The 27783-nt window shown below is 40.1% G+C and overlaps 1 protein-coding gene and 1 long non-coding RNA gene across 4 annotated transcripts in view; one reads left to right on the forward strand and one right to left on the reverse strand.

Moving 5' to 3' along the window:
• On the forward strand, nucleotides 1-26649 carry FHL5 (four and a half LIM domains 5). 3 transcript variants are annotated; one of them, XM_074150351.1, is made up of 6 exons: nucleotides 1-96; nucleotides 17051-17209; nucleotides 19453-19627; nucleotides 21967-22136; nucleotides 23628-23814; nucleotides 25013-25164. In XM_074150351.1, the coding sequence occupies exons 1-6, from the start codon at nucleotides 1-3 to the stop codon at nucleotides 25162-25164; spliced, it is 939 nt and encodes a 312-aa protein (XP_074006452.1). The 3 variants fall into 3 exon arrangements, with proteins under 3 accessions (XP_074006452.1, XP_074006453.1, XP_074006454.1); XM_074150352.1 differs by having other exon boundaries at nucleotides 1-84; XM_074150353.1 differs by lacking the exon at nucleotides 1-96 and having other exon boundaries at nucleotides 17046-17209; nucleotides 25013-26649.
• Nucleotides 21589-27783, reverse strand: part of LOC141466427 (uncharacterized) — an 81992-nt gene continuing 75797 nt past the window's right edge. The window contains exon 3 of the long non-coding RNA XR_012463307.1: nucleotides 21589-25241. This is a non-coding gene — a long non-coding RNA (uncharacterized lncRNA). The remainder of the gene's footprint in view (nucleotides 25242-27783) is intronic.

Below are 27783 nucleotides of genomic sequence, written 5' to 3' on the forward strand. Positions count from 1 at the left end.
ATGCTTGTTTCTGTGAAGGCGTGTAATTATTTCTTCCTTTATTTTGCTTCACAAGTTACCAAGAGAAGCAGCTTAAACCCAAATGTGAGTATTGAGGCTCTTTTCTATTATTCCTTTATTTTTTAATGTTTAAATGTGGTGATATGGAAGGTATCTAATGTAACATTTCAAGCAAGTAAACAGGAACTTTTTTCTTCAGGCACAAAACTCCTAATTAAATTAGATGCAGATTTCTACACATATATCAGTAATATTTGATTTTGTGTACCAAAAGAAATACCACAGGGTTTTTTTTGGATGCAATTGTTTTCATTTTATTAATTGGCTAACTCATTAATTTTTGGGAAGATTGTTTGGGGTTTCCGTTGCAGTGAGACAAGGATTAATTTTGTTTACTCCAAAGAACAAGCTACAAAAAATGTGTATGCTGCTTCCTGTGACATTTGAATCACCATTTTTATTAAGCTTTCAAAGCTGTTTGCTATTGCAAGAAAACTTTCTAGATAGTGTATTTTCTGATAAGGTAAGTCACTTTTTTCTACCGTAACTAATTTTAATGCCTAACATGGATTGTTCTAGCTTTTTTATTGAAGTAAAACTAGTTTCCAAGCCGGTGTTTATAGCACTATTTCAACTTGTTATAAAAGTCAAGTGTTACCTCCAAAACCTCCCCCTATAAGACACTGTGTTATCTTTTAGCTATCGCATTTTTAGGATCATAATTTTGGTTTGGAATTTGAAGAGAAAGGGTACTATTGGAAGGATATACCACTGTTTTTTGAAATTATGCTGAAAATGTGTGCCTATATTGCAGAATTTAAAAAAGAGGTATGGGTAATAGGGGAAATATTCCTTAGATTGAAGTCTGTGTATATTAATTGTGCTGCTACCCCATTTCACAATGGTAGTCTTCTTGATAATGAGTTTAAAATTAAAGTTGGACAAAACTATCAAATATGATTTCCATTTCAATAATATAAATGTTTGAAAATATATTTCTTTAACTGTCCCTGTTTCCAAAAGGTCTGGTTTTATATCTGGAGCTGGGCACAAAATCTCTTACAATTAGAAAACAAGTTTCAGGTGCCTTTTCTTGTTTGTGGTTAATATTTTCACCCATATATTTTTTACGTTTGTGTGATGAGTCAACATTTCTAGAGTATTTTAACAGAACAGGCTGTAACAGATTTTATGTATTAGCTTTATAACAGATTGCTGATGGTCTTGCCATGTAATTTTATTGCAGTGTCACAAAAGTCACTTTGATTCAAAGTTCTGTAATGGGTAGAAACTTAAGATGGCATGCTAACCTTCCTGTAGGATTAGAGCAAAATGAAATCAAGCTGCTTGAAAGAGATTCTGATCCGTTGTGACCTGTGGTATCTCCAGGTTATTTGCAGGCAGTCATATTTTACGAAGTGTATATTTTTGGTTGACTCGGTAAGACATATGTTCTGTGGGCTATATACCAATAAGCCCAGCTTGCTTCATTTTTTTTCCGTATCTGAGTTTTACTTCTCAAAAAAAAAAAAAAAAAAAAAAAAAAAGATAAAAACTTTTAGTATTGCCTAACCATGGACAGACAGAAAGAAATGTGAAAATCTTAACCAGCGTGCTTCCAAACGTCCAACCCAAAATCGGAGGGTGGAATTCTGATCCTGTTCAAGTGAGCAGCCCTCCCGTCGGCTACACAAGATCTAGATGCTGTTCAGGCTGGTAGATCACCTGGGGAACAAAACCGACCTGAGCTTTTCTGCACGCTTCCCTGCCAGTTAAGGGTAAGATGATGTCTTATTGTCTAATTCTAGGATGCTCGTAAAATTAATCGTTTCCAGTTCAACTTTTCAACTGAAATCTCTAGAGCCTCAGGTTTGGGAGTTGGCACAGCAAAATGCTGCTGATGCCCCACTTGCGCTCCTGCAGCAGAGTTCATTGTTCTGGGAACAGGGCTCCCAGCTCTAGTGAGAAAGGAGGCTGTGAACTCCTTGTTCCATACATTTGTATTTTCCTGTAAACGTAAGAGAGATTAAATAAGGACGGTTTTGTAGAAATATGCAAATGTTACTCCAAAAGCACTGACTTGATATCTGAAAAACAGGTTAATAAAACCCTCTGACATAAAATTCTGTAGCAGAGATACAGTGAGGGACAAGACTGTTACAAAGGCTAACTAATCTCCTTTGGTTGCCTTTATAATGATGGCTAAATTAAGTTTCTGCTAGACATCACCCTGGAGAGGACTTTATCTCTCTCTTTTAACTATAAAAAGTGCCTTGTTCATTAGCCTCAGTAGGCTTAGGTTAGCTTGTGTGAATATCCCCATTCTTCTCTGATATTGTACAATATACATCAGCTATCATCCCTTCTTGTTTCCCTTTCTTAGACCAGGAGTTTTCTTTGATTCTGGTTCATTCGTGCTGGTAGGTTACTTTTCTTCTCAGCCATTGTTGCCTTTGAGTTTGAATTTTTCTAGGTCCGTATATAAGGACTGGTACGTTCTTGCACATCTCAGCATATTATGGATAATGGATCTGAACAGGCTGCCCTAGTTCAACGCTTTACAACTCAGAAAAATACTCATTTTCCTATAATGTGTCTTTGTGCATAGATAGCAGAATTGATAGAAAGAATGACCTAGTGACAGAGCATGGTGTAGTTGTGGACAGAGCACACACGCAGGAGACCATAATTCAGTCCAGAGAGACCTCCAGCAAGTTGTTCTGTGCCTCAGTTCCCCATCTGTGAACAGGGTTTGTAGCATTGGGGAGAAAAAAAAGAGGCCAAACTTATGTTATCCAAAACTGTCTGGAAACAACCCCAATTGACTGGAAAATCCTACATAATTAGGAACTTTCTCAACCACTGTAGCCCTAAGAGGTTTGACACAAAACTGGAAAAATTCCACCCAGAATATTTTGCGTAAGAATGTTAGTCATAACCTCAGAGTAATTAAGGACAATTGCAAAGTTCACAAGTGGAACATTTTATTGCTTCAGCTAATTTTAGAAGTGCTTTCTGCCTCCAGCACTGGAGGTTGACCACCCGGCAACCTTCGTACAGCGCTTTTAACTATCCCGGGCCAGTGCCATGGATACAGCCTGATGAGCAGACCCAGCTAATGGCAAAGCTGTAACGACTGGCTTCTTTTCTTCCCACTCTTCCAGGTTTACTCTCTGACCTTGAGCAAGTCAATTACTTTGCTTTGACAAGTAGTTAACCTTTTCTGTAGACAAGTCTCTCACAACTGTGTTTTAGGGTTACTTTATTACTGTTGTTAGAAAAGCATCCTGAAACCTTCAAAAGGAAGGCTGTAAAATACCTCAGAATATTAGCTTACAATTCTATTTCTCAGAAGCCCAGAATAGTATTAGGCTGTAAATCTATTTATCAGGAGCCCAGTCTTCCTCAAGTGAGCTCAAGTTTCAAATTCAGCCACATCATGATTCACTTGTGTATTATAACGTGCCAAATTGTGGCATAATTAGAGTTCTGTGAGTCTGGGATTGTATTTGCATGAAAGAAAAAAGGGAAAAGATTGAGGAAAAACTGTTTCATGCTGATCTTCTAATTGTCAATCTTTGTTTAGTTTGGTGCTTGAAAATTGAAGAACATTGAGAAACAGTTCAAATTAAAAGCTCAAAACATTTTGGGTTTTTTTTAAAATACAGTAGCAGAATTCTTAATTTGTTTAATCACTTGCTTGGACTTTTTACTGAGAACATTTACCATATTTAACATAAATTAGCAAAACGGACTTGAACTGTATTTGCTCCTTAATGCAGTTTCTGCTGCTGCTTACCACTCTCCTCCTCCTCACACAGACCTTATGCCCACAGCAGGTCAGAGTTATGGACCCTGAGCAGCATCTCCTACTGAAACCAGTCAGTTCCATTCTAGGTTTGCAGAGATGGTTGTTCTGCTATTGCTGCGTGTCAGGCTTCATGTCATCACTTGAACGGACTTCACCGGTTTCACTCATTGTTCCACAGTATCCTTGAGTTAAATAGCATGTTCTTAAAAGGTTCCTAAATGTTAGAAAGGAATTTCTTCATTCTTGCCAAATTTCTTCCAGAATTCTGAGACTTTACGGATGGTTTTTATTTGTCTGAGTCAAATGTTGAGCGGCTTGGGTGTTCGGATAAACTTTAGCTCGAATTTTCCTTTAACCAGAATAGGGCAACCCTACACTGGAACCAGCTTTTAGATAGTATGTATTTATAACCATAGAAAGAAACCTACTCTGAAAGTCACAGTGCCAAAAACAAACAAAAAAAAAGAACTTTTTCACATGCCAGGACATTACAAAAATCCCAGCAGGGCAGTAACTGAAGGGTCAGTAACCTCGCATCATAATAAAGAAAGACAGAATACCATGGCCTGCTCATTGCAGCATCTAATTTTAAATCATAGCCACTTTTAGGAAGATAGACTATGTTAAAATAGAAAGAAATATGTTTAATGGCTGGCACAGAGATTTTAAGGCTTAAGGGAAATGTTAGGATACCCAGTCACGTGGGCTCAGCAGACCTTATCTCGTAAGTAGGCAGAACAGGTAACTTAAGAGGCACAGAGATTTCAAGCACATGGCAAAGGTCACTGGCAGGACATGAACAGAACCCAGGGCTGAGTCCCTCTAAGGACTGGCCGATGTTGCTGCTCACAGGATGTGAGGATTGAAGTTAAAACAGAGTCGATGCCATGATATACTCTGTCTTGTTTGACAGGACATCATCTACTCTACTGCTCAAAACTCAAGAGGTCTTCGATTAACTTATTTTTTCTAGTTTATGGTTGATGCACAAAGCCACATATTTAAAGAAAAGAGAAAAAAGAAGAAAAAAAAAAAAAAAAGACCAAACCACAAAAATCAAACCCAACATTTTTTGCTATACTCGGTCCTAGTCACACTCCATTATTTTTCCTCCCTAGTAGAGGACGAACAAGAAGGTGAAGACCTCCAATTCCTGCCCTTTCTTCAGTCAGCGCCACTCCTACAGAGAGGTTCACTGCCTTCAAAAGTCCTGTTGTCAGCTCTCTTCTAGAGCTATATGTGAGTCGTATATCCTCTTGCTGTGTTGGAATGAAATGTGCTGGTTTACTATCAACAGTCAATATAGGACATGTCCTAAAAGAATGTGTTTATCCAAATACTTTATCTTTTTTTTTCCCCCAGCCCAAAGACCAGCAGCCTGCCCTTGCATCTGCATAGTTAAACTAATAAGGTTTTTCACTATGTTTAAAACAAATACAGGGCAGAGAATAAAAAGAAAAAGTCACCCCGCTATAATTCCACATCTTTAGTGAGATGCGTGCACAGCCAAATTGTACTTGTTTGTTACTGCAACCTTGGTGCAGATGTTGAGACTTTGTAAGTGAATTGTGCCCTGTGCTCCCCAATAGATGTGAAGACACCAACCGTAACATGCAGGGTTAAAAACCTAATCCAGAAAATATTAAATCACCTAATTTGGCATCCATGAATTGAGCAAAATTATTCAGCTGCATTAATTTACATACATATGCAAGTGTTCCAAGGGTCCTCTTCTAAAAGAAGACAAATCAGGTGTTCGTGTAACACTTAAGGGGAAGCAGAAGGAAGTTAAATAGGTCTGCTTTGGAATACCCACAGTGTATTTTCACGTTGGTTGGTCGTTCTGCACTTTCCTGGAAACCTTTCTCTCCCTCTGTCTCAGTTATATTGTATAACCAGTTGATTACTGTAAAAGCAGTAGAATACAAAGAGTACCAGATCTTTTGCGTTTTCTCCACTGGATTAGACCTTTCATGGTCTGTCCACCCAGCAGATGAAATATATGCATATGGATTTTAATAAGGCTGTGTTATTATTGGACCCCTGTATTCCAAAGAGATTGCAATTGCAGCAGGTCATTACTGCTAGGTCTTGTAGCAATGCCTACTGTGTTAATTGTCAGTAAAAATCCAGAGTGCGTAGGTAGCCCTTGCTTCGGGATCAGGCTGTTATTTGCTCTACTCAATGTTTCTGCCCATTCCTTCTCTGTCCCTTAGGACTGCCCATCCCGAAGCCTCCTTTCCCTTGGGAGGGTTCATGGACCACATCGTGGAGTTCCTCTCCACGAAAAGGAGACTGCCAAAGCAATGGTCACCCTAAACAGCTGACATAGAATGTGAAGAGAGGGTATATATGCTACATGTCCAGTTGCCAGCACTTCTTAGGCTGTACACAGCAGTGGCTTCACAAACTATGATTCCTGTGGGCGTAATAAGCAGTCCAGGGCTTGTCTGCAGAACCATGTCTTCTCTGTTTTCAGTGAAAAGTTTGGTAAGAAGGTGGCAGCTAAGATGGATGGAGCTCTGCAAGCAGCAAAACTCACCATTCGCTGGGCCCAAAAATCTAAATACCTGGGAACAGTGATAACTGAAATAGGGATCTTACATACCAATACTCCTTGCAGCAGCCTTTGCTTTTCCTAAGCTGTAATGCCACCTAGCTCATGACAATCTTTTAACAGGGCTGAGATTAGAAATCTTTAGATTTGGTTCATTTTGATAAGATGTCGTATTTTATTACAGAAGTGCTGCAGCTCGGTATATTTTTTTCCTCAGAAAACTAGGTCAGGTTGGCACAGTGGAGTCGGGATAGAAAAGGAAAAGGCTGTGCTACTGCAGCAAACGCTTTATTACCACTTGGGGGCTTTATGTTTGGTTTTGAGGCAAGGAGGTCTTTTTTTAAAAAAAAGAGGGTAATGAAAATCCTTTCCAAATTTAGCTTGATGCTACCATTGCTTCTGCTGCTCACCTTTTTCTTACTTCTCATTTTGTTACTTAAAGCATTTCTAAAGTAGGTCACAGGCTTTTAAAGAACCAGCTAGGAAAAGTTGTACTGTGTAGTCAGTTGTAGTTATTTTGTTTTAACAAGGATTTTAATTCATGTGACGTACCCTTTCTGACGAGACACAGTGCTCTTCATCCGCCTTTCTGTCCCTGAAATAAAATGTAAGGGTGGGGAAAATCCCGTCTCTGCAGTTGATGCATCTGCAAAGACAAGAAATGACCTATTTTTTATTGAGATCTTATAGATTGCATTCAGCATCAGCGTTGCCTATTGAAGCTCTGTTACCTCTTGTTAGTGGCAGGGCTGTTCCGTTTCACGGCCCGTGAGCGCTTCACTCCCCGCTGTATCCCAGGCATCATTTGCTATTGCTATTGCTTTCCCCGGGAAAGCTTGCGGTCCCAAAGGCAAGCTTGTGTCATTGTCAGGTAGATGTGTCCCTGCCCAGCGGTGTTACTGTAGCGCTAAGATGCTGCTGTTTCCTTGGTGGACTTCTGCTCAGCTGTGCAGGCATCTTGACTTCAGTGCGTTGTACAGAGGGGAATTGGGAGGCAGATGTTTGATGTGCAGACGCTGTTGTAGCAGAGGTGGCTCCCAAGTGCTGCTCTGATTTGCACTTTGGGGATGAACTCACTGGTAAAAGCCTCAGATCAAGACTTCAGCACGTCTTCATCTGTAACTTTAATTTCCTTTTCATTTAAGCACTTTTAAGAGCATTTTCCGTGATTAGGGGATTGTAGGTGAGGGTGGAGGCAGGAAAGAGGACTGTAAAGGCTGGGCCGAAAGGCTTGGGGGGAAGACTTTGTATTCACTGCCAGAGGTCAGTTATGACCTCAGTGACCAATTCTCATCCTGACCAGTTCACCCTCAAATATTTAATGTTTCTTTTTCTCTTTCAAAGACATTTAGCACTTGCTGTGTTGTAGGTTGATAGAAGGAAAATACATTAATATTTCCGTGCAAGTACAGTATGTTATTCTCTACCTTCCCACCATTTTAACTGAAGAAACTGTAACCCAGCATAAATGTCCTTTTGCTACCAAATTTCTTCTCTCAAAATGAGATGACTCGAACTCCGATTCCCACGTGTTTCCTAGACTAAAACACATTTAACTATAAGATTGCTTCTCCAAATGAAATTTTTAATTTTACATACAAAATCAAATTTAAGTTTTTACTATAAATTTTTCTGTTGAGAATTTAAGATCCATTTTTAGACTGATATTTTTCAGTCAGATTTCACTTTTTTTGAATCCTACTTGTCTAAAACAAACTGACATTTTCCATGAAGCTGTGTTCTTTTATTCACAAATGTTTCCTGTTAAAATACATCATCATTTTAAAAATAAAAGTGTTAGAACATTTTGGATCAAGCTTAGTGCAAAACTCCTTTTTCTTCCAAAAATACCCTGATGCAATAGCTTTTCTGTTAATTTACGTTAGTTTTGGGAGCTTAGAAATGCTCAAGTTTCAGAGCATGAATTTAATCCTCTAAAAGGGATTAGGAAACTTTCCTCATGAGCAGGTTGTTGCCTCGCTATCTCTCGTAGGGTTTCTTGCATCTGCCTTTGGACAGTTTTGCCCGCTGAACTGAAAAAAAAACCTTATGCACAGTTTTAGTCATTTTCTTGCACACAGTCTTTAAGTCACCGCAAAATAATTTTTAGATCTGTTTTCCCTACTGAGTTCTGGTAAGGAGTATATTTAGTGTAGAGGTCAGTGCCCCAAACACTCCTTTATTCCTCGTTGTTCTGTACAGGGCAGTGACTGAGCAGAGCACTGCCTACGGTTTCCTTCTGAGCCAAGTCATCCAAAGTCAGGTTTATTGAAGGCGCCTAGACCTTCACATCTCCCTGTAGCCTAGGCTGTAACAATTTACGCCAGCTTAAAACTTAAAAAGATCGGTGAGGAAAAGGAGGTTTGACTTGCACCAGCCTGCAACAACAAAAATAACAAAATCTTCTTTACTGTGGTAAAGCAGATACCGCAGGCAACCCACTAACCCCTTTCCATCAAAAAGGAGCCAGCTTTGGGGCAGTACTTGTATCTAAGTATCAGAATGGTTGACAAAGGACATGTTCACCATGTTTCACACTCAGTGACAACACAGAAAATAATACGTGTCTCTCAATTTCACACATGGCTGGGATTTCAGAATGTTGGAAGTGACTTTTCCCTGTGGAAATGCTGAATCTACTGAAACTGGTTTTTTTCTTTGACAGAAATTATCTAGAATCACTGGTTTCCTTTGCTCTTTCCTCTATGACTGAATTTGTGGAATTCCACTGAATGTATTTTAATTGAGAAGGATTTAGAGACTATGTTTACCAGATTTGAAATATCAGGAAACGTTGAAATTAATTGTAATGAAGAACCTAATTGCTTGTATACATTTTTATCTTTGAAAATATCTTTCAAAATCTGTGCTCCAAGTATATAGGCAGCAAAGCTCTGAAGTGTGCATTTGGTTTCAAGCATGTAAATATTACAGCTGAAAGCAATAGCATTTCTCGTGTGTTTAGACTACACACGTCTAGTTTAGATGTGGAATTTCAATAAGACATCTACAGGAGACCTGTTTTCTTGTTTTGGAAGAAAAGTGTTATACTCCTGCTCAAATGCCCATAAGTGAACACGGAGGTTTTGTGGGCTCTTTCACCCTCCCTCTTTTATCATTCAGCCGTGATAAACTTTCTGTGGTCCATCATAGACTCACAGAATAATGCTTGAGGTGGCATGGGTCCCGAGGAGATCATCTAGTCCAACCCCCTGCTTAAGCAGGGTCACCTAAAGCAGATTGCCCAGGGCTATGTCCCGTTGGATTTTGAATATCTCCAAGGATGGAGACTCCACAGCTTCTGTGGGCAACTTGTGCCAGTGTTCAACCACTCTCACAGTGAAAGGTTTTTTAATTCTGTTTAAGTGGAATCCCCTGTATTTTAGTTTGTGCTTGCTGCATTTTCTCCTGTCAGTGGGCACCACTAAAAAGATCCTGCCTCCCTCTTCTTCATTCCCTCCCACCAGGTATTTGTACACATTGATGAGAACCTCCCTGAGCCTTCCTTGCTGCAGGCTGAACAGTCCCAGCTTTTTCAGCCTTTCCTCATAGGAGAGATGCTCCAGTCCCTTAATCGCCTTTGTGGCCCTTCACTCAACTCTTTTTCCAGTAGCTCCATATCTCTCTCATGCTGGACGCACCAGAACTGGGCCCAGACCTCCAGATGTATCTTACCAGTGCTGAGTGGAGAGAAAGGATCACCTCCCTAGACCTGCTGGCAGTGTTCTTCCTAATACCCCACAGAACGCTGTTGACCTTCTTACCCTCAAGGGCACATTGGCTCATGGTCAACTTGGTTTCCACCAGGACCCTCAGGTCCTTCTCTGCAAGCTGCTTTCCATCCAGTTGGCCCCCAGCACATGTTGGTACCTGCAGTTATTCCTCCCCAGAGGCAGGACTTTGCATCTCCCCTTGCTGAATTTCATGAGACTCCTCTCACCCCAGTTCTCCTGGCGAGGTTGCTCTGGATAGCAGCAAACGCATCTGGTGTATCAGCCACTCCTCCCAGTTTTGTGTCATCTGCCAATTTGCTATGGGTGCACTCTGTCCCGTTGTCCAGGTCATTAATTAAGACCTTGAACTGTATTGGTGCCGGCATCAACGCCTGCAGTTCCCCACTAATGTCATTACTTTAGATTGTCTCCTTTAACATTGTACCTGGGATTCACTAATGATTTCTCATCCACATCTTGGGCTCGTGGCTGCTTTGCTTTTGGAAGTCGGTCAGCTGAAACTAATCAATTTAAACCTGTCTAAATATCTTCTAAGTATAATAACTCACCAGCTAATTCAGGTATACTTTATCACATGCCCCTTTTGTACCAGATGCAATCCTCAAACCTGTTTTATGGTTTAATAGAGAGAGTAGGACTAAGAATACTGTCAAGATTTCACATGAAAACGTACACCAATGCACAGCTGAAATATTTCATGGCTTCATTTTATTCTATAATCTGACAGTAGTCAGAAAGGAACGAGCTCCATAATGAAGACAGGAGAAAATTCGAGCTCTACCAGACTATGCGAAAACCTGTAAAAAAAAGTGGGTAAGAAAAATTTCAGCAAAAAAAAAAAAAAAGAAATTAAATGCTAAGCCTTAGCATTAAACCTACTTTTTTTCATGTACTGCTGCTGGTGATGATATTGACAGCACCCAGGAATCTGAGCAGATGAAAAGGATTTGTGTTCCTGGGTAATATCTTGGGAGAGACCTGAATCAATACTGAGCACTCCACAGACAGTTTGTCTCGACTTAAACATGGAGCTGCGTTACTGAGCAGCAATACTGCTGATCAGCCGAGCTCCTTGTGTTCAGAGGAACAGGGCCGGTTATTCTGGACTGGAATCTCTGGGCACCAGTGTGTTAATTGTATTAAAATGGTGAATTGCACTCCCTGACTCTTACGTGTTGGGTTAGTTAGAATAGAAAAAAAAAAAAAAAAAATCCAGCAAATAATCTAGGTTAAATTCTGTAGCCAGTTAGCAACGTTTCTGTCTACCTCTTTCAAAAAACCTGCCTTCAGCTGCTATCTTTGACATGCTTATTTGTGACCTCTAATTTCACTGTACAATGGGTTTACTGTGATGGTAATTCTTGAGTTTTTGAGGTAATGGTGATTCTTGAGCTAGCAAGGCTCACAATAGAGGAAGGATATCCATTAGGAGAGATGCATACAGAGCCATTAGTTTGAATTTTGCCAGCTGAATTGCTCGGGCTGACCTCAGTAGCAAGTACAAGTTGTACTGGAGAAGCTGGATGCTTCTGGTGAACGTTCTGTGGCTGAATTAAAGGAAATACCTCGCTTGCCGTAGAGGCAATGGGGCTAGGCTATTCCAACCCACTCTGTAGCTAGTAAAAAGAGTTTGAGGGACGTAGGCTTAGTCAGATCTCTTCCACAACAGCATTTCTGTACGTCCGCACCACCGTGAACACTTAGTCGAGGTTCTCTCACTGCTTTACTTTGTCCTAGTTTGAAGTTTAGGTAAGTAGCGAATTATGCTGTGCTGGGATAAGGGAAGAATTTAGATGACTGCACCAATGTTTGAGTTTGCATGGTGTAAACAAAGCAGACAGCAATACCAATTAAGGCGAAACAGGATTCCTGGGATGCTCGATCCCCTAGTTAAGCCAGAGCTCTTGCCCTTTTTGCTTGCGGTCATGGGGTGTGTAAATACGGTACAATGCAGTGTGGTGCCGTCACAAGGTCAGCCTCTAAATGACCTGCTTTGCTAGACGGTCCACCAAAATCATGTCCTTGAAGCAGTATAGTCATGTTCTTCCAGTGCAGTCCCGGCTGGCATCCATCCTGGCTGCTTAAAGCAGAGCTTCATCACTGAGAGCACCCACTCAGAAGCTCCCAGGACCTGACTTTGTATTGCTCTGCTGTGCCACGGAGATAAAACACCTTGTTCAAAGTTAACACCTGTGTGTCTGCTTTCCTGTAGGTACTTGTTTTGACTTGATCTGTAACATATGCCCTCTGTTCCTATTACTTCTCTAGCCATTTTTAGAAGAGCAAAAATTTTAGTATTCTTATGCGCTCAAGCACAACTTAAAGGTATCACCGGGAAAATTGCAGTTACCCTTAGGGAAGGAAGAAACAAAGCAAGGATATTGCTAGTGTTTTGAAAATACAGCATGCATTTAAACGTCTTGTGAGTTCCTTTGTCTCGAAGGGTCAGGATTTTTATTAAGTCTAGTCACAATAACCAAATAACAGATTTCTGGGGGGTAGCAGACATCCCGAGAAATCAAGAAACTCTGATTTCTGAAATGAGGAAAGATTAGAAACTTTTATTTATAAAATAATTATATTGTCAGAAATTTTTCCTTATAGTGATGTTGTTAGCTTTACAATGCAGTTGTAACCTTGAGTCACTAATGTATTTTGCAAATTTATGTGATTAATTGTTCGGCAGCTCTCACCAAAAGAAACAAAGTAGAGAAAATGAAATCAGCAAACTCGTGCAAAACCATGTTCCAAGTTAAAAAAAAAAAAAAAGAAAAAAGTACTTAACTGAAAATAATCAGGTGCCTGGGACAGCTTGCAGGAGTGTCTCCCTCGTAACAGATCAATTTGTTTTTCTTACCCTTCAGTGTTGTTGCAATAATTTATTTTGCAATCATTATTCTTTCTTTATGCCTCCTTAATAGAGAGCCTTGTTTCATTCTTTACATGTTCTTAAGGAAAAAGACGATGCAGTTCAATGTTAGGCTTATTTAGATCAGAAAATAGTTCATTAGAATTGCCATAAAGCCAAAGGTACAATAGTTTTACAGGTATGTATATACCTACGTGCCTATATTCATTCCCATCTACGTAGGAGTAATGTTTCTGGGGTTTTTATATTTATATAACCTAAGGGAGATTAACACACACTTATAGAAAATATCAAGATAAATTATTAAATGACATATTAACATTGTGGCTGTGCTTTTTAGCTCCAGTAAGCATTCCTTTCTTGATAGTCCCACATTTATCAGGTTTCACAACTTCACAACCATTTTCTTACGGCTTTCTTTGCTGAAAGTCTTCTAGTGCTCTGCATCTTGTAGGAAACCATTTGACTCTACAGAAAGTCTCTCTCCTAATTTGTCATAGCAAAATTCTATCTTAATCTGCTGGAACAGCAGGCAGACTAGCCAGCTCTGTTATTTTATTTTCATCTGCTTTATAATTCATACCATGAGACTGCTGCATTCTCAAATCTGACCCCAGGGACTCCAGTCGCAATATCCTCACATCTTTGGCAACATCTCTCTGCTCCCCCTTGGAATATTCTAAGGCTACAAATGGTATCACGTATCCGTGCCTACTAGATACGTTAAAATCAATGGTATTTAGCTTTGTTCCAATTTAGATAACAAAATCCTCTTTTCCCAAGGCATGAAGAATCGCAGTCTTTCCCTGTGCCTAGGACACGAGTTAGCAGCTGGAATGCTGGAGTCAGCGTTTCATTCCATGAGAGCGAATAGCATCAGACCTCCAGAGATTTCTTAACTGACCTTCAAAACACAAAGTCTAGCTTCCAGCAAACTTAAAGTAAACATATTTCTCTAGAGATTAGGATCAAAGCACAAGAAAAACATTCTACTTAACTACGTGGTGCTCGTACCATTACTTATTTATTGGAGCAAGGGTAAGCGGTGCTGGGAGAGACGAGATTCCCTTTTTTTGTTGCATTGTCTAACAGTAAAGGTAGTTCACAAAGGTTACCCAGACCTTTGCCAGGAGATTTGTAAAATCATCGTTCTTTTTCATGCCATCACTACTTCACTCCCAAATATGGTTTTATATCATCGTGGTCAAACCCGTGAAGACTTTTTCTGAAACAAAGCCTTGGTGGCTTGAGCACTTTACTAGAGGAGCAGCTCAAGGGCAACCCCAGGCTTTGACTCTGGGCTTGGGTGTACTCTTCTAGTGTTCTCCAGCAGCCACAATCACCTGTAAAACAGGAGTAATGGCACTTTGTTTCCATATCCATATAGTTTTTAGGAGGATGACTACATTATAAATTTACACGTTCTGGAGTATTACAATAGATCTTGTATGTGTATATAAGCCAGGCTTCCTGGAAGAGATTTTCTTGATGTTTTTTTTTCTTCCCAGGAAGCCAATGTTTTTGAACATTTCAAGAAAATTCAGTATTTGAAGAAAATCCTTGGGTATGCAGAGTTTTCAGTAGTTTAAAAACCTGTCACCATTTATTATGAATGAAAAAAACAGAGATGTATCTGCAGATGTCCGAAGTTAATTGTTGGTGAGCTTTGTACAACAAAAAGCACTGGAAATAACAGACAAGCTCTTCATGCATTCCCTGTTAGGATTTTCCTGTCGCCACTTTTAGGCTGAGATGAAACTGCATTAGGAAGCCGGGGTACTGATTCAGCAGGGAGGAAATCAGAAAGGTAGTCTGCTCGGGGTTATCCTCAGAGGCAGCTCATAACTCTAACTAACTCCCACAAAAAAAGGAATGAAAATTCCTCTGAAACCCGGTTTCGAGCCCGTCCTATGACCTTGAATACGGAGCCCAGTTAACCACAAACATTCCTTGATTGTCTCCCTAGCCACCAATTTATCCAGCTTCCCCAATATAGAAAACGAGCAAAACTTAACCTTGATTTTGGTGATGACTATATAGTGATCGTGCACTGAATTACTGCGGGGTGTCTGGTTTTCATATGTCATGTTGTGTAAATGAACAAGCCGTTGGATGTCATTTTCTCATATATATGGACTCATTCATTTCACATTCAAATCTCTGTTTGATCTTAAGGGAATGGAAGTCCAGATTCAAGCCCTGTTATACTGTTATTCGAAAGATAAAACACATCTGTAATGTTTTTAAGCAAGCATGTTTCCCACTGATCTGAATTATAGATTATTTGATTTCTTTACTGTCTTGGCTAATACAAAGATTTAGCGCAGTCAGAAAGATAGTAAATCAATTCAACTCAAAAGAAGTTCGATTTACAGAAACAACAAGTTTTCCATAGCTTGTGCCAATCGAACAATTCCTACCTTCGGACAGAGATAAACATTATAGCCTCTCTTCCTGCCCTCTTTTCACTGTCATACTACTATCCCTCCAGGAACAGATTAATAAATGCCTCACCTTAAGCACTGGTGCCAGTGGAGACCTGCCGTAATTGTTCTTTCTTATAGTTCAAACAGTCATTTTGAATTACATCTCACAAAGCAGAAACCCAGAAAAAGATGAAATGCCTTTTTAAAACTGAACCGTGGGTATAAGACAGGCAGTGAGTGTATAAAATCAAGTATGAGGGAGTAATTCCAAATGGACTACATGTAAGCTCTGTGATGGCAAGTGCTCCCTCGAATGTTGTTCTTCAGATGCTTCTCTTCCTTGGTCTCAGGCTTTGCATCTGGTTAAGATAAACTAATTTGTGCTGTTATTCAAAGTGCAAAGATTTCAGCTGCCAAAAGTCACTGATATGTAAATATTTTAGGAGACCTTCCCTGGTTGTTCTCAAATCCTCTAAAATTTATGATTGCTGGCACTGACTTCAGCGACACCCAATGAGTTTAATGAAGAGTGCGAGCCAATGAGTCCAGCAGATGTTTCTGGGTTTGCTTCACTGGGAACTTTCTGGATTATTCTTCCTTCATTCCCAGGAATCAAGACCCAATTTTAGCAAAAAGTGCTGATGAACCGACCAACCAGCAACAAGAAGACTGAAATAAGTCCTCATCTCCACAATCCTTAAAACATTCAGCATTGCAGGTCTATAAGAAGCTGAGGTTTGGATGCTTGTCCAAGCCTCTTTAGCCTGGAAAACTGAAGGATGGGAAACTCATACAATTGGCTCTCAATAGATTTGTGGTATTTCCTGCACTTGTCTGGCACAGAAATATAATCTGTCTCACAGTATTTTGGCACTGCCAACATGGAACCTGGCAATGCAGAAATATGTAAGACAAAACCAGTCTTTTCCAATAACAACAAAGGAAATTGCTTTGAGTTATGATTTTATTTGGATTTTATTTAGTTTATTTCTCTTTATATTTTGCTCTTTTGCTACCCAGGGGTACTTGTGTCACCCTACACTGCCACCAGATGTTAGCAGCACTGCTGAGATTATGCAAAAAAAACCAGCCGTACAGCTTAGAGTCCCTTTTCTTCCCTCCATTCAGTCAGGTAGAGGTGGGGTATTTTGAAAAGCAGAATGAGCAGAAAGACAGAAATGGCAAGAGAAAACCAGGAACACACTACAAAGTGCTTGCCACTTCTCTTTGGCCTTTTACTTCGACAGCTGGTTTAATTTTTGAACTAAGGCTTCTATCTCCATTCCCTGATTTCTGGATAAACCATGCCTCACAATCCAGTACATAATGCTCATAATGTCAGCAGTTGTACGTAGAGAACATGAAGACAGCTTCATTTTCAGGCACCTGACCTATGAGTATAAGCGCTATTAGATTAAGCTGAGGCAGCCTTCTTGCTGCCCTTTATGCAGGTAACACTATACACCATATATGTTATTAAAGGCTATCTGTTTATTATGGAACAGCCCAGCATTAGAAATCCAGGGCACCACAAATGCCCAAGAAACGCCTGTCCTAACTTTCACAGGTAAACCAGCATTACTTATTATTTGGGCAAGCAAACGGTCATCCACTGAATGACATGTTTTTTCCATCTTTCCAGATCACGGGGAGAACCCCACCAGAATGACAGACTGTCATTACTGCCTGCAGTCTCTTCGTGGAAGGAAGTATGCATTAAGAGATGAAAATGCTTATTGTGTTACGTGTTATGACAGCCTGTTTGCCAACCCCTGTGAGGAGTGCAAGCAACCTATTGAGTGCGACTCCAAGGTAAAGATTTAGCTTTCACTTCTTGTTTTTTGCTAAATTAGACACAAATCCCATTTCTTTAATGGCAGATTCTGTATCTGACCCTCTGCATATCCCTGTGCTGGTGAAGAGACCTAAGCATAGCTGCTGTACCTCCACACAAAACAGAGAGAAACAGCACTGTTTTCGCAGAATAGGAGAGGTCCGGGCCACAGATTAGGAAATCTGTACATGCATATACCTTAAATAATATACGGCAAGGCTGTGGTGTATGTGTGGACCACAACCAGACTCCATCCTTCACCTCCAGTCACTCACTGGCAGCAGAGACTGCGCAGCGCTTGAGGGACAGTAGGGTGCTGGTGTAATTCAGTGGGTCAGGTTGAACGAAACTTTGGAATTTCTGAGAGATATCCATTGAAAAAAAATATTTTGAGTATTGCTTAATTACTTTTACCTTAAGTGCTGATGTGCCAGTGTCAAGCTGAAAAGAAACCATGTTTATAATTTGTATATTATTCTCTCTGTCTTTTGGAAATGAAGTATATGTTAATTTTAACTTAATTCCATGCCTACCTTGCTCATCTCACAGATGGCATGTTAGCGGCAGTGTTTCTGGGCTTGGCTTTCCTTTCACCTCTCCCCCTTTTTAGAATATTAATAATCTGAATTTGTCTGTGGTGTTTGACAGGGTTTATAGTACCCCATACTTCAATTTACAGCCTGTACACTTGACTTTGAATTTAAAAGTTCAGATGAAACCTGTCAAAATGCCTTTTTCTTGCCAAGTTCAGTATGTAGTGTTCACCTTCTCCCCATGCTCGCTTTGCCTACGTTCCTTTGAAATAAAAGGTCAGAGAGTTATTAAATAAGCCTCTCAGGAGGCTTCTCTGGCCAAAGTACTTCATGGTTTTCAAAGCGCATTGTCTGAGTGCAGCTCAGTACTGTAAGGAAATCATCCAAGGAAAATGCTGATTTGGATGAAGACTCTTCACGAGCTCTCATCAGCATTTTTCAACAGCGGATTTGTATACATATCTCCAGTCAGAGTCACCTGGAAAACATCTGCTCCGAGTTCACTAATTACGCTTTTAAAATTTAAAATGAAGTAAGTGGCAGGAGCACCGATGTCAAAGATGATCAACAAAAAATTATGTGGAAGGAAAAATTGTGAGAAAAAAACCAGGCGTCACAAGAAAGGAGTGCAACAGGCCAGAGTCAGCTAGAAAAGTGGCCCACAGAGACCTACAGCTGGTTGTCCTGCCTCGGCCAAAGTGCTAGAGCTTGGCTCTCCTCCCCTCCATCTCACCCAGCCTTTGCCTCGGGCTGCTCTGGGGTGATAGCCTAGTTTGTGAAAGGTTCAGAGTGCTAACTAAAGCAAATGAAAGTGGTAAGTGCTCAGCACCTCCTGAAATGAGGCATGGTAGGTATTTCATTTTTAGTGCTTTAAAGGGTGAGAATCTGACAAAGGAGAAAAGTGAGACTGGATTTGCATCCTTTTGTGCTTCTTACTTATAAATAAGACCTGGAAGGGTCTGGTTTATTTTGGGGGCAGGGGGAGAGGGGAGGATGTGCATTTTTACCTTGTTTTTTTAACCTTGGAAAAATGCAATCTGCTGTTTGCTCTTTTTTTGAGTTCTTAGTGGCACTCTCATACATACACTGTTAGCTTTTTCATCCCCTAAGCCTGCTGAGCCTTAAACAAACATTTTTCTGCCAAGTTTTTAGGAGGAGTTATATGAGGTGTAAACAAAAGCAATGATTTTTTAATAATCTTCCTAAGAATCATTTTGTTCTCAATGAGATTTTAATCGCTTGTTTTCTGCGATAATATGATCTTTCTTTAGTGTTATGTATTGTCAGCTGGAAAAAAAAGTAGCCACGTTAAAAAATAGATGAAGTTCATTTCATTTCAAACGCTGTAGAGAATGCACTTCTTGTCAGGCGGCCTGCGCACATTAAACTGTTGATCACTTGTTTCCCCTTGAAGGCCAACTGTAAAATATAAAACGGTGCTTCCAATAAAAACATATCTCTGATGTTACATAAAGGAAGGACTATTGCCTGTGCCAAAGCAGCTCCTGATGGCCTCTGCAAGAGATCTACAAAATATCCCAACGCAGCGATGCTGGATACGTATATCACCTCTCTTTTCAAGTCACCGTTGCGACGCTGTCCATTTTTCACTTTATTTCTGGGAGGAACTGGGGGATAAAAACACTGTAAAGAACTGTTTTCATTAACATGGACTTACTTTCTCCAAGGATCTGTCCTACAAAGGCCGCCACTGGCATGAAGGGTGCTTCAAGTGTGCCAAATGCAGTCGCTCGCTGGTGGAGAAACCGTTTGCTGCCAAGGATGAGCTCTTGCTGTGTACTGAATGCTACTCTGATGAGTACTCATCTAAGTGCTTCCACTGCCAGAAGACCATTATGCCTGGTAAGACAGCAGGAACCCTTCAGTGAAAAATGGAACAGTGTTTTTAATTATAACCCATCCTTGAATAACTGAGCTACAAGGTCCTTGACTCCCAGAACAGCTTCCAGGTGACTCCTTCTCCTTTGTGGGTAGTACCCTTCCAGCAGTGAAGAGAAGACAGGCAGGTACCTTTGGTCTAGCACTGACAGGGCTTATGAATCCTTATAAAGAACACTGGAGTTCAAAATAGTGTAAAACCTGTTCTTGTTGAGTCCTTGATTCCGCTTGCAGCTCTTAGGAAGCGTATCCCGCTGTGAGCGTAGGGAGACAAACAGAGCTATCCTCAGCAGGAGTGACAGATTAGACAAGACGTCTGCATTTTGTCTGTCCAGACCTTGGGTATCAGACCCGGCTCACGTTCTTTATACACCTGCTTTCATTCAGAAATATTCTTTGTTTAAATTGTCAAAATATGATATTCTCTGTTCAAATCATTATCAGCATTTTTACTAAAAAGAATACAAGTACAGATGTGTTTACACCGGGCTCATTTCCTGCCGTTAGCAACCCGAAAATTCTGCACTTTCCACAAACTACTTTTCAAGCTTTACTTGTCTGCTCAGGACATCATCAGCCTCTTCAGAGGCATCTAAGAGAAGCAGCAGCACCACATGTGGCAAAATGAAGTGGGTCGCTTAGGGAAGTGGGTCACTGACTTTTGGAACAGTTGAACTACCCTCAATGCTTGAACCTTTTCACAGGTCACGTATAACTCCAAACACCGGCTGCAAACTATCTTCCATGGCCTCATGACTACTAGTTCGGGAACCTTTGGCCAAGGAAATCAGTAAATTCAGCAGTGATACTGGAATTTTATTTTTCAGTAGATCTCAATCCCAAACAGCAAGATCTGGGCTGTACAAAATTAATGTCTTAGTGTAAACTCCAGGTAGCTGATGTCGTGGTTCAACCTGTAGCATTGATGCGACTATGTACTTTTACAGTTTATTTCCTTTTCATTACAGGTAAAAGCTGTATTAGTGGAAATAAAAGTTGTAGCAATATAGTTATGTTCAGTTTATGGACGATATACTCCTTAAATTTGGTATAGTTAAAAAAATGTTGTCTAATCCCTCCTTACTAGATATGATGACAATAGCACCAGACTATAGTGAGCTTTGCCTTACTGTCCTCTAGTGCGTATCCACCTGGCAGATTTTGCCCCAGAGTTTAGGAGACTAAATCCTTGCAGCAAGCGCTGAGGGTAGGAATAACAGGGCATTAAGAAAACTGAAGTGCCATAGTGATGCCAACCAGTTTCTAAATCGTTAACAACTTTGTTTTCAGCTTGATAGCTCTGCACTGAAAAGACCCAGTGGGCAAAGACAGTGAAGTCAGCCTTCTGCTCACTGGGAGGAAGCTGTAAACCTTTCATGTTGAAATGCAACCAGCAGTTTCTCTCTCCACTAACCCCACAGTCCAGGAAACGGCTATTGCAGGATTAATCAGTTATAGCAGCAATTCTCGTCTTTCTGTGGAAATGATGGTAAAGAACCTGGCCCCTCTCTTTGCAGTCTGATGGTACCATCAGGGGAGGAAGTTATGGTGGAGAGTCACTGGAAAAATTGTTCTCAGATATACGTGCATATCTCAGACTTGCACATCTCCAGTGAGGCCACCAGTACACAGAGCTAAGAGCTCTGAAACTCCTCTGGCAGTCATTTAACCAAACAACTGTCTTTTGCAATTGCATCTGTCCTTGTGCTGACTCAAAAGCAAAAGTTGAATACAATAAAAAAGAACACTTGACCTAGGACGGAAACGATGGGCTATAAGAAGAGACAGTGTCTTGTGCTTTACCACTGAAAATATATTTACTGATTAAAAAAAAATTGCTAGCTTAAGCTGAATAAGATAAATAATGCATTTATGAGTGAAGGAGATATAGTTTAAGAAAGACAAAAGACAGCATATTAATAGATGTAGTAACATCCAAGCAAATTCATCTTTAATTTCTAAGAGTGCTGTGTGTCTGAACATCATCAGAGTTGACTGGCCTGAGAGAAACTCCGAGCAACTGAAGCATATCACAGAGAAGTAACCCTAAAAGATTCATATGACAGACTCTAAAAATCACAACTTGGGCAACTTAGAGCATCTTTTGCCAGGGGATCGTATGGCACTGAATGTGTTCTTCAAATTTCAATTACATACTTAGGAACCCTATTAAATTGAGGATAGGTGCTTTCTTAGATAATACAATACTGAGATACAACATTAATAACAGGAGTCTTCCCAACATTTAAAACTTTCATTACAAGGCTATAGCTGAGGGCGTCATTCGCTTTGGGTTTTCACAGGTTCCCGTAAAATGGAATTTAAGGGAAGTTCCTGGCATGAATCCTGTTTTGTTTGCCAGTATTGCCGGCAACCATTGGGAACAAAACCATTGATCACCAAAGACAACGAGAATTACTGTGTGCCCTGTTTTGAGAAGCAATTTGCTCACCACTGCTACTCTTGCAAAAAGGTAATGAAACGTACAATGGAAAATGTTTTAAGCTGCTTTTTATGGCAGAATTTAACTTACTCTTTAGTACCTGTATCCCTCTGGAAGCAAATTTTATTTTTCACTTCATCAAATAACTTAAAATTTCTAAATTTATTTAATGTTTATCTGTAAACCTCTACCTCTAACAAAAGCTTTTAATTTAAGAAAAATCTGCTGCCTGTTTTTTTTTCCCTCAGTAGTTAAACTTTAGAAAGCGCTTTTATATATTCCTGTGTTTACATCTAGCCTTTAATTTGCATTAAATGATCAAATGGCAAATATAGTAATTCTGCTCTATGTTTATTAGAGACATTGAGGTTAGCAGCACTTCTGTGAAATAATCAGGATTTGCTTCTTAAAAATCCTAGGAATACAAATAATCCTCCTACGTAACAGCTAAAAGAATTTTACTACTTAAACTCATATCAGTTCCCATAAATAAAGATTGAACCCAAAGAGATTAAATTGCCAAACTAGAGTCTTGAATTTTTGTGCCAGAGATTTTGAGATTTTAATGGAAAAGCAAATGAGAGGTAGAAGTAGACCAATACTGGAATGCTAAGGGTGTTGGGAACTATTTAATTTTTTTTTTATTGCCTGACATCACTCAGTATGATTCTTTATTTCCCTGAAACTATATTCCCCAGGGAAATCTGATGGTGCCACTATTTTTAATTAAGTTTCTCCAACTTTTTCTCCTTATGTTCCAACTATAAGCATGCATTCATTCATTCATTCATTCACTGTTGTACATGAGACTTGACAGTAGAAACTCTATCTTACAGCTCATCTTTATCTCTGCAGAAATTTCTCTATACAGTCTCTTAGAAATTCTGTGAAACCAGCTCTTTACCACACTTACGGAAGCTATAGAGCAACTGGAAATTTCCCTCTCCAGAAATAACCTAGATAAGTAGAGCTGTGAGTGAGTTGCAGGGAATGAGAAGTTTGATGACACTGATAAATACCATTTTATTTCTTCTTTTGGCAGTGTAGCTCTCATTTCTGTCTCACTTCTGCTTCTTTACTGCCCCTTTCTTCCTACTTAAAATAGTGTTTCAGTTGTGAGACAGAAAAACGCCTGTTCCCGTTGGAGATCAGCCATAATCTCAGCATTGGTTCTCTCCTTCACAGTCCGTCACCGAGAATTGCTCTTCTGAGCAATGTCTGATGCTAAGCCTTTATTCACGTGTATAACAGAAAAAATGTATAACAAGCCAACCTGTTTATTACAAACCATGAGGTGACCTACGATAGAAAACAGAGAATAACAAACCAGTGGCGTGTTCAGCTCAACTGCAGTCAGTCAAGTTGATATTCCAGATGAAAAAACAGTTGTCGTGACCACACTCTCTTCTCTTGTGCATGTGGGAAGAGCAAAAACAAGCGGAAGGACTTATGAAGGACAGGATAATCCTTCAAGATTCACTCCTTTGTTTCATTGCTCTGTCCTTTTTGTCCATACATTAGGTGATAACTTCCGGGGGAGTGACCTACCATGACCAGCCTTGGCATAAAGAATGCTTTGTGTGTGCTGGGTGTAAAACCCAGCTGTCTGGACAAAGGTTTATTTCCAAAGATGACTATCCATACTGTGTAGATTGTTTCAGCAAATTGTATGCTAAGAAGTGTGCTTCTTGCAAGAAACCTATTACAGGTGAGTCTCATCCTCTAGGAGGGTCTAGACGCTGATGAGCCATGAATCTTCTCTCAAATCAGACCTTTAGTTTAGAAAACAGCATTAAAAAGAGTCCCATCATAGTGAAAAAAACGTGGGAGTTAATTACTAGAGAGACCCTCTCCCCATCATATGTAACGTGTCTTGCTGGGACACACTGATCACTCGTGTTCCCTGACTACTGAGGAGCTGTTTTATTTGCCAAAAAGAGTTCCTCTGTTGTTTGATTTAGTGCTTTCTGCACTAAAATTCATCCCTAAGAATATATGAAAAGGTACTTTTTGGCTCTTCCCAGGACAGTGCACAGAAGTCCCTAGTGTGTGTAATTTCAGCTTTAAGTGCAAATATGATCAAACTGGAGATGAATTAACTGCCTGCTGGTGAGGCACACCTGTCAAACTAGAAAGCCTGCCAAAAGCTACAAAGCTGTGTTGCATGCACCCTTGTGTACTGAGCTGATTTATAGTTCGACAGATAGGTCAGAAGTCTGTGACTGAGAGTTTTCCGAGAGCATTTGCTGGTGCTCTGCATTGTAATTCTATTACATGTGGGCTCAGCTGTTGAAGAGTACTGACTGTTACAGGTGCACGCTGCACAGGTAAGTGCATAAATAAAATGATGAATATCCAATCAAATGGGCACAATTTTAGAAAATAAAAAAAAAAAACAACCACAAACCCACTACAATCAAAAATAAGCAAACAAAAAACCCACTGATGTTTTATTTCAGATACTCATGTTAGGAACTCCATGATCTGATGATTTCCAAAAGGCTCCATCCTGAAGAAACTCAGGTGGAAATCATTAAATTTCACTCAGTGTTGTATAGAAACTATATGTATCAACACATTGCAAATACTTTTTATGAGAGTTTGTTGGGAAGATCAGCAAACCTGAATGGACATTCTGATAAACTTAGTCTGTTCAGAGCTCATAATCGGATATAAAAACAAGCAGGTGACTGGTGGCTTTGCTTAAAATATTTCTTATTGTATTTAATTTTAAAGTTTTTTTCAGTTCAGACAACAAACAATATTTCAGACTGCGGATTTTTGTTCATTTGTTTGTTTGCTATATGAATGACAGCCTGATGGCACACGAGAAAACAATCTGTTGCCTTTCGGAACCATTACCATAAATACTGGATTCACATCTTCTTTCTCATAATCTCTTTCAGCTCTCGGAGGTCCCAAATTTGTCTCGTTTGAAGAGCGCCAGTGGCACGGGGAATGCTTTAACTGTGCGAAATGCTCTGTCTCGCTGGTGGGCCAAGGATTCCTCACTCGGCAGGATGATGTCCTTTGTCACGAATGTGGCTCTGCTTCTTAGTTCTGTGGAGACCTGCACGGCTGCATTATCCTCGCTCTGTAACCACGTACTGCATTACTCTGCAGTAAGAAAATCATCTAAAAAGTAAAACAGTTATTTAGCCATTCAAGTAACTTGCCAACAGCAGTTTAATTATATCATAGTTCTCAACTGCTTGTCAAAAAAATTTAAACAGTCCCTTACTGGCTAAAAAAATAAGGCAGAAAAGATTCGTATATATTTTAAACCTAACTACAGTATGTTTCTCCTTGTAACACACTGCACTCTGCTGTTAGAAGCTTAAAAACTTAGATCTCGCCTCCCATGAACCAAGCAGGACTGTGAAAAGTCTGTAGGGCATATGACTAATGATGAGGCATCAGCACTGCTTCACAGATGCAGACCTTGGGGTGGAAAGCTGGGCACGTGCATTTTTCTATTCGTTTTCATAACTTTGAAGAGAACAACTTGTAAATATCAACCTCCTCCATACTTCAGGAAAAAAAAAGCCGCTGACAAAGCAGGCAGAAAGTGGGAGGAGGAGGAGGTACTTTTACACGGAGGGCCACAGAGTCAGAGTTCCTCTCCTTCCTGAGATGGCTCCTCAGAAACATAGTCTTTAATCATCAAAAAACCGAGTGACGGGTCCTCTCCCAAAATTGGCTAACTATACTTAATTTTTCAGGCATAACTGCTTTAGAACATAAATAAACTCACATTTTGAGCTACTGAAAGAGGTACGGATTGCCCAAGCTTGGGTGGTGCTTTCCAATAGCTCGTATACCCTAAGCCTCTGTCTCCGTTGTCTTCACTAGACCTACAAATACATGCATAAAATATATATTTTTTTTTTATTAGTAGAGACAAGAGCCGACTCACTCTTGTCCCTTTAACCTCGTATTTTCCTCCCCTCAGAGCCCATTTGGCAGCAATCAAAACGCTGTTAACGGCCATTTCCACCCTGCTAGGTCTTTGATCCACAGTCTACCCCTCTCCTTGTAAATGCCTGCTTGCCTGTAGCAGGCTACAAGCTCTTCAGCACCAAGACGTGATTCATTTTGCCACGTGCCACACGCATTTGCCAATATTATGTCAAGAATCGTAATGTTGTCATTGCAAGCTCGGCAATCCTCGCTTGTAGAGCAAGGTATTCGTTTCTAGGCAGCTGGCTTTGAGAAGGTTGTATCTGCTTGCGGAGCTTCAGCGCTCAAGTGTCTATTGTTAAAGGTCACCTAGAGCTGACTTACAAGCATTTCTCTTCTTATTTCTTCCACGCTGCGTGTTACGATGGCCAGATTCGCGTTACGGTGCCTGTACCAGGCTGGTGTCAACGCTGCAGCGATGCGAAGGATGGCAGATTCTGCACTGCTCAGCACCGCTTTAGTCCTCACCTCGCACGTCTTTAAAGTTGTACGTTCTCCTTTAGACTGACCTTAAGCGCATAGAGTTATTTGGCTGACTTGAGCGGGCTTTACTCATACTGAAGCCAACCATTACTCTAGGTAGAAAAATGAAGAGAAAAAAAAAAAGAAAAAGATAAAAGAAAAAAAAAAGACTGCATGCGCATAGCTAAGCCAGAGCTGAACTGCAGTGGCATAAAATCAATATGGATAATGACTGACCAACAAATACATAGCGGTCTGTTTTCTAGTCAATAAAATATTGATCTTTTGCTCTACGTGGTGTTCATTTTTGTTTTTCAGTTTCTTTTTTCACGGCAGCTTTTATTGCAGTCTGGAGTTTGATTAGTTTATGCCTTTTCATTTTATCCCAGCTGGCTCCTTTTCTATTTTCACATTTCACATGGCTGATACAGGTTCTTGGTAAGACTTGGATTCCCATAAATAGAAATATGTTTCATTGCCTTAAACGCATACATATACACAGATATAGCGGTTCACAGTTATGTATGATGTTCTAAAAATGTATACCAAGTCATCAGAAATTAGCCCATTAGTAAATGTTAATTGACTTAAATCTTTAAATCAAAATGATGACTCACCAGGTTGTCTGTGGGGTGTACCTTTTGTTTGTGTTGTGTGAAATAACGTTCAGCAAATTGCAAGAATGTGGTTGGGGCCCTTTATTCAGTCGTGTCTGAACAACCTTCCAGCTTAGCTACCAGCTGACGCAAGAATTACCAGGCAGAGTCCTAAGACATGACAGGGTCACAGGTCCGACACGCTGATCATGATAATCACAATCTTCAAGCCTTAACATTTAGGAAAGCGGAATTCTTCTCTGACTCATCAACTAATTATATTTTTAGAAATACCGGCTGAATTATTTATTTCTCCTGCAGTAAATACACTACAGTCAAATCTGAAACTGAGCTTTTTCACTGGAAAGTGATAATAAGAAAGAAATGTGACTGCTATAAATAATTTGAATAAAAGTTATCAGATATGAGATTGATATTTCCTGGTCTCAATCACCAGCTACCAGTGTATAAACATAAATACAGTAATATTCTGCACAATTTGAGTCAGGTATGCTCATGTAGATGAAAGCCATCTTGAATAGGTGCAGAGAAGGGCTGCAAGAAGAAATAGTGTGTCTCTGAGGAAGGCTTAAATCATGGAGGGCATTAGATGGCTGCTATAGACCAAGAGACTACAGGTGGCTCAAGAACCAAGGCAA

The sequence above is a fragment of the Numenius arquata genome, chromosome 7 (genome assembly GCF_964106895.1).
Source record: "Numenius arquata chromosome 7, bNumArq3.hap1.1, whole genome shotgun sequence".
NCBI classification, from domain to species: domain Eukaryota; kingdom Metazoa; phylum Chordata; class Aves; order Charadriiformes; family Scolopacidae; genus Numenius; species Numenius arquata.

What these genes read in the sequence shown, in the direction of transcription:
- FHL5 (XM_074150351.1), top strand. Translation starts at nt 1, where the DNA reads ATGCTTGTTTCTGTGAAGGCGTGTAATTATTTCTTCCTTTATTTTGCT. An exon ending in ACCCAAATGTGAGTATTGAG is followed by an intron (nt 97 to 17,050) that starts GCTCTTTTCTAT and finishes GATCACGGGGAG; the next exon opens with AACCCCACCAGAATGACAGA. An exon ending in ACTGCTACTCTTGCAAAAAG is followed by an intron (nt 22,137 to 23,627) that starts GTAATGAAACGT and finishes TCCATACATTAG; the next exon opens with GTGATAACTTCCGGGGGAGT.